This window comes from Excalfactoria chinensis, chromosome 13, assembly GCF_039878825.1.
Source record: "Excalfactoria chinensis isolate bCotChi1 chromosome 13, bCotChi1.hap2, whole genome shotgun sequence".
In the NCBI taxonomy this organism is placed as follows: Eukaryota; Metazoa; Chordata; class Aves; order Galliformes; family Phasianidae; genus Excalfactoria; species Excalfactoria chinensis.
Genome location: NC_092837.1, coordinates 10,834,381 through 10,845,249, shown reverse-complemented (window position 1 = coordinate 10,845,249; position 10,869 = coordinate 10,834,381). Strand labels below are relative to the sequence as shown.

Below are 10,869 nucleotides of genomic sequence, written 5' to 3'. Positions count from 1 at the left end.
GGGCTATGGGGCCATGGGACATACATGACACAGGCACATGGAGCCACATGGACCTGGGAGCCAGCTGCGCTCCCTACAGCCCCTGACGTGCAGCCAACACGGGGCTGGGCCTGGGGAGACAATGCCATACACAGGACAGGGCCAGCAAGATTAGAGGAGAGAGCAGATGTCCAGGGACAACCTGGAGGTGAAGATTTTGGCCTGGTCATTAGCTCAGAGTGGGAAACGCTGTCCCGTGACCAGGCACATGGAGATGCTGCCAGTTGCCACCACTGACTCAACACACGCTGCCAAATGCATGCCCCAGAGATCTGGTTCTGAATGGATAAACAACATTTCTGATTACGGTTGCTAATGGGATACCAGCCCATGACAATGTAGATACTTTAATAATACAGAGTTCTTTTAATGAAGAAGCTTAACAAACTGAATTACTTCCCGACATTTGTATATGTCGTATTTGCTCATTTATGCATGCAGTAAATGAAATGAACATTACCAAATAGTTAGAAAACAACAAGTATACATGAGAAGCACACTTGTATGAAAACAGAATTGGGCACTGCTTTGCTCAGCACACGCTGCCTCACATTGTAGCTGGGCATTCCATCCCCTGTGCTGCACTGCACAAAGCAGTGACGCAATGGCAGAGCTGCCCCCACTCATGGCCAAGGATTCTGCAGCTGCTGCAGTTGTGACAGCCCCAGTTGCTAAACCCCTGTAGCAAATGGTGCTTGCAGATGGAGGGCTGCAGCCCTCACTTGGATCCTGACCAGGAACTTCTTAGTTCATGGCAATGGTGCTTTGCACCATGGTGCACCTCCACACCTCCGCTTGGTCTGTGTGTGCACCTGTAAGTATGAGGGATGTGTGGGCAATGCACCCCGCTGCCTTCTCCCCCTGTTGTGTCACTCGGTGTATTCGGATGTAATTCCTCTTCTGGCTCTCTGCTCATGGGAATATTATGCCCAGCCCTGTGGCAGGCAGGTGAGCTGTGTGGCTGTGTTCCTTCCCCTCCTAATGAGCTGAGAGTGCGCAGGAGAGATGGAAATAGCCCCGGCTGACACAGATACCTGTGCAAAGCAGTAGGGGCCTGCACTTGCCTTTGTAATTGCATGCTGCATGGCGATGAGTCAGCCAGCCCTGCGCGGCGGGCAGCACGCTGCAGGATGTCTGCATCCCTCACCACTCCAAATAGGTATCCACTGGTCTGGGAAAGCGCTGTGCCCCCCAGAAAGGGGGTTCAAAACACAGCCAGCGCATGGAGAAGCTAGAAGGGAGAAGGATGGCAGCAAGAATGTCTTGCAGCTTTTTCAGCTCTCTAGACACTTCCAAGCGGCAGGAAGGAGCGTGAGCTGTGATCGTGCTGCATTCTCTCTGTTGCTATGTGCAGAACTGCTGCTTGCAGCATTCAGGCCTGGCTGCAGGGCTCAGCCCCCAGCTGGCATTACCCACACCCTGGGACCAACCTGGGGGGATGCAGAGCCCCAGTGTGCCCTTATTGCAGCTGCTGGCACAGGCAGCCCAGCAGGCAGGGATGAGGCAGTGGACGGCAGGTGACATCAATGGGATATGACACATGCTATAAGCACAGTGCGAGAGCCAGAGTGAGAGAATAAGCAGGAGGGACACAGAGCATACGGCACAGCTCCTGTCGGGCCCTGCAGGCACACAGCCTCCCAGCGCCAGCACTGCATGAGCTGCTCGTGGGCGATGCTCTGTGATGCCCAGCCCAGGTGACACTGGGGCACAGAGCAGCATGCAAGGAACAGCCGCTCCAAGAGAGAGTGCTTCTGGAACCCCACGGAGGCACTGTCCCCAAACAGGATGGGCTGCCAGCCCTGCAGCATGCTGGTGCCCAGCTCTGGTGTGCAGCACAGGGAGCGGGCACACAGCTGCTGTGTGCTGCTCCCTGCAGAGATGTGAGTCAGCAGCAGCACTGTGGGGAGGCAGTGGGTATCCCGGGGTCCTCACAGCCCACGTGGCTGGCAGCAGCCCCACTGTATAGGAGCCCTCCCTGGCCTCCTCAGCTCCTTGCTCTGGGAAATTCCCATCTGTTTCAGCAGCTAATCCTCACACCCCACGTGTCTCTCTCCACAGGTTTCCTCTGCAATAACAGCCTGACTTCAGCATGTTCAGGGCTGCAGCTTTGGAGGAGAGCAGGCTGCAAAAGCAGGCTGGACCAGCAGAGCCTATGCTGGAGCAGCTCCATCCCTGTCTCTGCTGTGGGCTAAGAGCTGCAGCACGCTGAGCCCTGGGCTAGCTGTGATGTCCATTGTGCACACGGGTTTGTGGCACAGCGTAGCATCGCATTGGTGGAAGAGCAGTGGATCCCGAGGAGAAGAGCCCAGCAGATGCTCAGTGCCACATGGGGCCACCAGAACAGCCGGGAGCCCTGGGGACAGTCCCGCAGTGCCTCATTTGACGTATCATAGAATCATTAAGGTTGGAAAAAACACAAAGATCATCTAGTCCAAACATCAGCCCATCACCCACGGGGGTGACAAGGAGAACACGCCATTGAGTGGGACTAGCGAGCTCCTGGGGAACCCCGTGCTGTAACCAGGAGGATCCGTCCCACCCCGCGCTGCTCAGCCCTTACAACATCTCTCCATCCGCAAACACAGCGGCTTGAAACCCGAGCACGAAGGCGGGCGCTGGCGCGGGGTGGCTCCGGCCCTGGAGCCGCTCATTGGCTCCGCTCCGCGTCCCGCGTTGGCCTTTGGCAGTCCGAGGGCACTCAGCCGGCGTCCCCCCCTGACCGCTGCCCTAATGACACGGCTCGCCCTCCCAAAGGGCATATGCAGGCTTCTCCTTGTTATATTTTACCTAGGCTCTGTTATCCCCGGGGCTGACGCTGGCGTGGGAGCGGGATTGGGGTCAGCACGCTCAGTCCCATAGCGGGAAGGCTGCGGGGCTCCTCCTCTTGCAACGGCCTCAGCTGTCTGCCCCTCTTTGAAGAACATCAGGAAATCTCTGGTGCCTGAGATTATGAGAGGTGGAGGGAGCAAAAACCAGCTTGTCAGGCACTGCTGGCCATATCACGGGACAGAAAGCGTCACAGCTTGGGGATGTTGGCTCCTTTGGGGCTGGGGCTGGAGAGCAGCAGTTGGAGGAGGGCCTATCTGCCTTGGCAGAGGGCTGAGAGCTGCAAACCGTGGCCAGCACCTCTTTAGTTACAAGAACCAGCGGGCCTTGAGCTCTGCCAGCCCTCCTGCTTGCAAAACTCAGGTTCTGATTTAGAGAGAAGTCACAAGCAATTGATAGTGAAACTGCACCATGCTCTGAGTGCAGCCAGAGAAGGGAGCACACGCACAGCGAGCACTGCATCCTATTCACACCACCCTGGGCAGGACATGCTTTGTCCCCACCTGATTGACTTCTGAGGAAGCAGAACAAAGCAATGAGACATCTTGTCCTCCTTCGCCACCCCCCTGGAGCTCTCCATTCTGGAGAGGAAAAGCACCAACCAGCAGAGAGAAGCGCTGGGGCTGTGAGAAAGCCCAGAGCAGGAAGGAGCAGAGGGAGCATCTAAGCACCAGCGTGCAGCCACGACAACAGCTGTACTTCATCCCCCAGGATCCTGTTGGACCCCAGGGGCACAGCCAGCAGCACGTCCCCTCTGCAAGGTGTCCCTGTTGTGTTCCTCCTGCGCTGTCCTCCACTCACCTCCTGGCACAAGGGCCTGTCCCCAGCTGGCCTTGCCCAGTTTTACAGCCACATGGAGCTCTGTGCAGAGCAGTTGGGTGGTGTGGGCTGTGTTTGGCTTTGCTCTGCTCCTTGGGTGCTTGCTTGCCCAGCTGGGAGAGGTGTCTTTGAAAGTCAGGGCTATGTAGGCTGGAGTTTTGAGCCTTTCACAGATGATTCCTGTAGATGGTTACTTCCCATTTGAGTGCAGCTCGTATAAAGGAAATCACGAGATACATGAAGGAGAACCTCACTCGTCATTCAACAGATTCCTCTTGAAAGCCCACATTCAGCGTGAGGCCCCCAGCGAGGCAAACACCACTGCTGGCAGAGCACCTCTCCCTGCACTGCGTGCAAAGGGGCATTAGGGCCGCACTGCAGGACCCTGGGAGCACAGTCCTCCTCTGCAGGAAACCACCCATGTCCCAGAGCTATTTCCTGCCCGGGTCCCTCCTGCCATATGCAGTGGTCTGGGCTGTAGGAAATGCTCTGGGGAATGGAGGCCCTGGGGAAGGGAAGTTTTACTGTGGTGAGGCAGAGTGAAAAGAGCCTTGGGTTGCAGTGCTCCTTAATGGTAATCAGTACTAAAGCAGCACTGAATGGGGAAGAGCTTTGGTAGCTTCTCTCTCACTTCTTCCATCCCAGCAGCAGAACCCCGTGTCCCAGCTGTCACCAACCTAGTGCTGCCTCTGTTGGGGCAGAGCTTGGGGCACAGGGAAACCCAATGCTGCTGCTGCCGAAGGGTCTGCAAAGAACCTTTGGAACAAGAGCAAGGAGAGAATGCTGATGGGCAGCAAGGCTCGGCTGCTGGAGGAAGGAACCCAAAGCCATCAGAACACAGCACATCTCTCCCCACCTCATGGCCTTGCCAGATCAGCAGTTGGACACGCAGGTGTCCAGCACTGAGCCCTCTGATGGGACTGGAGGCCGTAGCCCCATGAGCTGCAGGTGCTGCCACTCGGCTGATTGGGCAGCAGCTAATTCAGGCTGCAGTAGGGAGCCCTGCTCCTTCCCGTGTAATTGCAAATAGGGTAAGCAAATAGAACATTCGTGAGATTTTCGTCCCGTCATCAATTATTTCTAACAGGGCTTTTAGTGTGCATATGCCTCAAAACCTGAGACAGAAAATGATACACGTGACATCGAGATGCCCGCTGTAGGCACACTGCTGAGACGAAGGCGGCCCGAAGACCTTCTGCCTCTCTCTGCTCCCCGCTTTCCGTCCCCCGGAGCAGCTCTCCCGCCCGAGACCCCCACCCCTCGGCCCCGCTCTCCTGCAGCCCCCCGGGACGCCCCCCGCGGGCGGTGCAGCTCAGAACCTCCCGGCGCAGCGCTGCCCCACGCGCGACCGCGGCTCTGCGGGTCCCCCCGGCGTGGCGGCGCGGTGCCGTCCCCCCCTTCTCGCCGCCGCCCCCCCCGGCTCCCGCAGCCGGCGGGCGGGGGCTGCTGCCGGCTCCGCCCCGCCGGCCGCCCGGCTCCTCGCCGCCGCGCCTGCTGCATGCTCGGTGCCGCCTCAGCCCCAGCCGGAGGTGGAAGATGGCGGAGCCGGGGCCGGACTGCGGAACCCTGCTCGACGAGGCGCTCTCCTCCTTCGTCTTCAACTACCTCGCTGACAGCCAGGTGGGGAAGGCGGCGGTGCTGTGCGGGAGGAGCCGGCGCGGAGCCCAGCGGAGCGGCGTGAGCCCCTGGGGGGGACCCCGCCGCTGCACCGCCGGCTGCTCGGGAGCGATTTTAGGGGAGGGGGTCTGCGGGGCAGCGCCGCACCGCGCCGCAGCGGCTCCAGCCCCCGCTTTCAGCACCACTCGCACGTGGACTCCCGGCTTCCCTTCCCCGTGCGCGTGGGGCGAACGGAAAGCCGGCGCTGCAGCCCCTCCGGCCGCGGAACAGGGGCAGCGGGACACGCCGGGGGGGCTGCGGGGGGCTGCGCGGTGGGGGCGATAGGAGCCGGGCTGCGGGATGAGTCATGCCGAGCGTCAGTTGCACGCATACGGGTTGGGATCTGGGGGATGGAGGGGATGGGGGGGGGGGTGTGCGGCTGGGAGAAGGGGCTTCGTGCTGCGAACCGGCTGCTCCAAAATCTGGATCGGCTCCCTCCTGCACGGAGCTGGGTATTAAAATCAGATTAAGGCTCCTTGGCAGCTCCCGCACAATCACGAGAGCGAGCTGTGCTCGCTATAGGGCTCGCATGCTTTTCCATTTTGGGGGGTGGAAGAGAGGCACTATACAATAATCTGGTCGGCAGCGAGAGCCGTGGCCGATCTGGAGCACCACGGTGCATTTCACAGCCGGGTTGCTGAGGCCGGTGCAAGTGGGAAGAGTTTTCTACAGTTATATATCATCCCTCCAGCCCTTCACTTTCATAACCCCAGATTACAAAATAGCTTCGATTGTGAAGCGAGCGGATTCATCCCAACCCATGCTCTCTCACCAGTTTAGCTTCGGGATTGCACACAGCAGGAATATGTCGTGTGTGTGTGTGTGTATGTGTGTGCGTGGGGGGAGAACGGGACACACGGGGACTAATCCTGCTGTTTGGGTTCCAAACAAACAAGCTCTCAGGACTTGGTAAATCAGATTTGCCCCTGGTGCGTGTGCCAGACACAACCAGGCAGGTCTTGCCACCAGCTAGATGGATGTGGTCCTGGTGCCCGCCCCATGTGCTCCTGCCTGGCACGGGACGCGGGTGCTTTGCTGGGGGCAGAGCAGCGGGTGGCAGCTCTGGCTCTTAACGAAGAGCTGATGACAGGCTGCTTGCAGCAGAAGGGTCAGGGAGGGTGAGAAGTGGGCTGAGGAGGTTTTGTAAGCAGTTTGCGTTCTCTGCTTCGGATGGATTTATTATTGCTGGAGGGAATGCTTGGCTGGAGGAAGGAGGCAGGTTTGGAGGGTGTTGTCCCCCAAAGTGCTGCTACAGCTCCCAGCAGCGCGGCTGCTCTCGAGGCAGGTGAAAGTTCCTGGCTCTGCTTCCCAGCAGTACGCTGTGTGCTCTCAGTGGCTCTAGACACAAGCACAGAGCTCGTGTGATCGTAGCGTGTGTCTGAAGGGCTGCTTCGTTTTGCTTTTCTGGTCAGCATTTGACGTCTCAATCAAGGAATCTTCTTTTTTTTCTGCAAAAAGGGACTGTTAAGGGAAAAAGGAGATCCTGATGATTGTCATCCTTCTCTGGTGTGAAACCACCATGTTTTGAGCATCCCCTGCAGAATTTGGGACCGTGAAATGGCCTGTGATGAAATAAAACCATTTTTATGGCGTCTCATGAAATAAGACCGCTGCGCTTGTGCCCTCTTTTTCCCTCCCTCTCCTCCTCTATGTGTGTGATGCTGGAGGGAGTGCTGTGCGTGCACATGGGGTCAGTGCTGATCTGCCGTCTGCCGGCCATATAATGTTACCGGCAGCAAACGGATCCGTGCCGACTGCAGCAGGTCCCGGCAGCGCCATGCAGCCCGTGGTTGCTCCGTGGTGGAACAGATATTGCATTTTCCCTCTGTCCCCCACGTGTGTAGAAGGGTTAAAGCCTGGTGTGAAAACAGAAGGAAGGAAGGAGAGGGAAGGAAAAAAAAGAAACTAATAACCCCCATCCCCTGGAGATGATTTGCATACATTTGCTTAAGGAAGGACTAAGTTGTAAGTGTGTGCTGTTCGTGTACCTTCACCTCTGATGAAACCGCAGTGGCAGCTCCTGCTGCTGTCACATGCTTTCTCCAGAACTGGAGCCGGAGGCGGGCCCCACGCTCGCCGCTGACGTCCCTCCCCACTACTACTGTACAGCCCTGCTTACAACTGGGTGCTGGCTGCTCATTGAAGCCCGAAAGCTGTTTCTGCACAGTCCCTGGTGCTTCAGCATGGGATCAGATTATCCTAAGTGGCTGCGATGTCAGGAGGTCGTGAGATCATGAATGTCACCCGTTTCCTCCGTGGAAACCTTGAGGAACTCCGACTTTTCCCCCACTGCTTCTCCCCACTCCCTCCTTCACAGTGGGTTTCGGAGTGGCTCAGTGTTGGTGATCAGTGCTCTGTGACAGAGGAACCCTTGGGAGGGCTGTCGGGAGATGCACAGTGAAGGTTTAACGTGGGTATTTGCATCCATCTCTTCATCATATGGGCTTGTGCTGAGGTTGCCTGGGATCCTCTATTTACATATTGAGGACAGCGATGATTCACCTACAGCCTGCATTGCTACACAGAGAAAATCAGGGTTTCTCACTCCAAACGTGCCTTTCTCCTGCTGTCCCCTTTCCTTTCTAATGACAACGAAAAAGTGATTTTGTTCTGCAGTTACTCAGAACGGGCCCATTTGATCCATTTTGTGCAACCCCGCTGCAGCGGGCAATGGGAGGTGGCAGCAGGTGCTGGAAAGTGGCATCCTTGTGGCTCTGCAGGGAGCATGGGCCTCAGCATCCCTGCAAGAAGCAAGGAGCGCTGCGCTTCTATGGCTTCGATTTGTTTAAAACCCCCCAGTGAAGTGCAGCAGGGAAAAACAGTAACAACAGGCAGCTGCTGGGAGAGATGCTCGAAGATCATGTGAGCTGAAATGCTATATTCCCTCCTTAACTTCTCAGCCTCCCACTAACAGCTTAATCCATTGATGAGTGCAGGGAGCGCACTCACTGAAGCCCTCGGCTGCGCATCAGGTGGATTGGCATTGGGAGTAATGAAATGAATGCGTGTCCCTAATTTCTGACGGTCCTTGCTGAGCAGGATGATGTTGTTCTTTGTGTGTGTGTTGAGCTCTGGGTGGTGGAGACAGGCACTGGCTCTGGCAAAGCTGCCCCTGCAGCTCAGGTCGCCGGGCCCATGCTGCTGAGGCTCTTACCTTGCTGGTTGCTGCTGGACTGCGGCACAGATGTGTGAGGATGAGGCCGTCAGCAGTGGTTTGCTTACAAGGCAGGATGCCCGCAGCCATGTGCATTGCAGCTTCAGGTACGGAGGAGATGGAGAGTGCAGCAGGAGCAGGGAGAGGATGGCTGGCCCTCAGGAGGGCTGTGTGCAGCCTGCCTGTGCTCAGCCCTGGCTTTGGGCCCCAGCAGAACCCTTCCCTCCACCTGCCTGCACATCCTACCCTGCTCCCATGCTGTAATGGAAAGGCACCTCTCCAACAGGTGAATAATTAAGGTCTTAACCTCATGCCTCTAGCAAAGGGAGCTTTGTGAAAGAGACTGATTTCTCTCCCACATTAACCTTTCCAATGTCAAAAGCCTCTTTGTAGTTAGAAACTCTGCTTGCTCCCGCACTTAAGTGCTGTCAGTTGAAAATGAAACATGTCCTGGGGGGCCACGGGATGCCCTTCCTCCCCCAAAACCCCCTATTGACTGTGTGCAGGTCCAGGGACATGGTCACCTACGAGGCTGTAACACTTGAGGCTTTCCCTGTGGTGGGGCAAGAGAAGGCTGCATTTGTCAGAGGAATCCACTTCGGCCCCCGCTTGGCGGCTGAGCCCCGCTCCATGGCAACCCCATGCAGGCTTTCATTTCTCGTGACGGTTTGGCGGAACGAAAGCGATTTAGCAGAGGAGGAATTTTGCACGCTGCCTTCATGGAGAGATGGGCTGGGGGCATCCCTCACCTGCACCCCAAGAGCGGGTGAATGCAGGCAAAGGGATGCCCTGCTGCTTGCGCCATGTGCAGAGGGATGCGGGTGCTGATCGTGGTTGTCACGAGCCAAAGACTAAAGGTTGAAGTTAATGGTGCAGATGGTCAGGTGGGGTGAGCTGACCTACTTTGGGAGGCAGCCGTGCTGCTGTGCCACCCAGGTAATGGTCCGGCCACTGTGTTCTCCTTCACTTATCACTCAGCAGTTCTGCTCTTCAGCACTTTTCTTGAGTTCCGGCCACGGAATCACACTAATTATTATTTATTTATTGGCTTTTCTTATGTATGCGTGTAATGGGAGCTTCCAAGAAACGCCACGGACTTTGCATGGATCTGGCAATGCTTGCAGTGCCAGCAGCGCTGTCCTCATGTGCCTCCACTGCAAAGGCAGCGTGCAGCTCTGAGCTGCAGATTGTTGCATCAAACGTGATCATGGCAGAACTAAGACAAGGAAAAATGAAAGCTAGAAAGCTCTGCTTTGGCTGTGTAAGAGCTGAAAAGTCCCGGTGGTTCCCAATGCAGTGCCTTGTGTGTTGGCTGGTGGGGGTGTGAGACTGATGCAGCTCAGGGGCTGTATGCAAAGGCCCCATTCAGTAGCCAGACTTAACCTTTGATCACTCCTGGCTCCTGGGCAGATGTCTGGGGCTTAGAGAAAATGCTTTGCTTATCTCACTTCCCGCTGACCTGAGACAAAGCCGCAGGCGCTGGGTGCTGGGCACCTCCCCAGTGCTCTGTACCTGGACAGAGCAGCTCTGCGGGTAGGAGGATGCTGCTGTGCACAGCGTGCTGTGGGAGCGCTACAAAGACCTTGCTGAAGTGGCACAGAGCTTCCGACATCCCTGCCCTTTGCAGCCGGTCAGCTGGTGAGGGGATGCGCAGTGCTTCCCCTCCAGCAGGGACCACAGAACATTCCCTGGGCTGGGGGCTGCGGTGCGAAAGACACTGGTGGCCTCGAGGGCTGATGTGACACTTCTGTGCTCCCGTGGCACGCAGCGGCACATGCTTGATAGGGATGTTTTTGTGCTGAGGTGGCTGAGGATGAAACGAGTGCCCGGAGCTCTCGCAGCGAATACGATCGCAGAGCAGCGGTATCTTTACTGCCATGCATTTTCTAAATTCTTCCCCTGTGTTGCCTCTGCTCTGTGAGCTGGCCGCCTGCAGCGACACGGCCGAGGCAGCCCCTTCTGCTGAGGCAGCGCTGCTCGGCAGGCACCTCCGTTCCCGGTTCAGTTTGCAGAAAGTTCCTCGCTGCTGTGGCTTTGCTTCCTGACCATTGTTCAGGAGGGCTGCTGGAGCACACGGCGACCAGGCAGATGGGGGGGTGGGGAGGGTGGGAGGTGTCATCCTTCCCCCCCCCCCTCCCTCCCCCCTCACCCGCTTCCCCCACCCAGTCCCCGAGGAGTCCTCATTTCCTAATTTTTGCGCACATCAAGAGCGAGGAAATCCTGTGGCAGGGGGAGATAGAGGGGAGAGGACGGAGCATTCTGCCACCGGGGGGGGGGGTGTCTGAGAGGCAGCTGCATAGTATGTGCTGCGGGTGGGGGGAGCACAGCCAGAAGGGAGCCTGGCTGCCACTCAGCACAGTTTCTTCTGCCCG

The 10,869-nt window shown here is 57.4% G+C and overlaps 1 protein-coding gene across 2 annotated transcripts in view; it reads left to right on the top strand.

Moving 5' to 3' along the window:
* Positions 1–5,162: 5,162 nt before the first annotated feature.
* Positions 5,163–10,869, top strand: part of PPARGC1B (PPARG coactivator 1 beta) — a 40,385-nt gene continuing 34,678 nt past the window's right edge. The window contains exon 1 of one of the 2 annotated variants that reach the window (XM_072348404.1): positions 5,163–5,307. In XM_072348404.1, coding sequence (XP_072204505.1) covers positions 5,224–5,307 — 84 coding nt within the window. In that variant the 5' untranslated portion in view covers positions 5,163–5,223. The remainder of the gene's footprint in view (positions 5,308–10,869) is intronic. The other variant, XM_072348405.1, reaches the window with a different exon arrangement.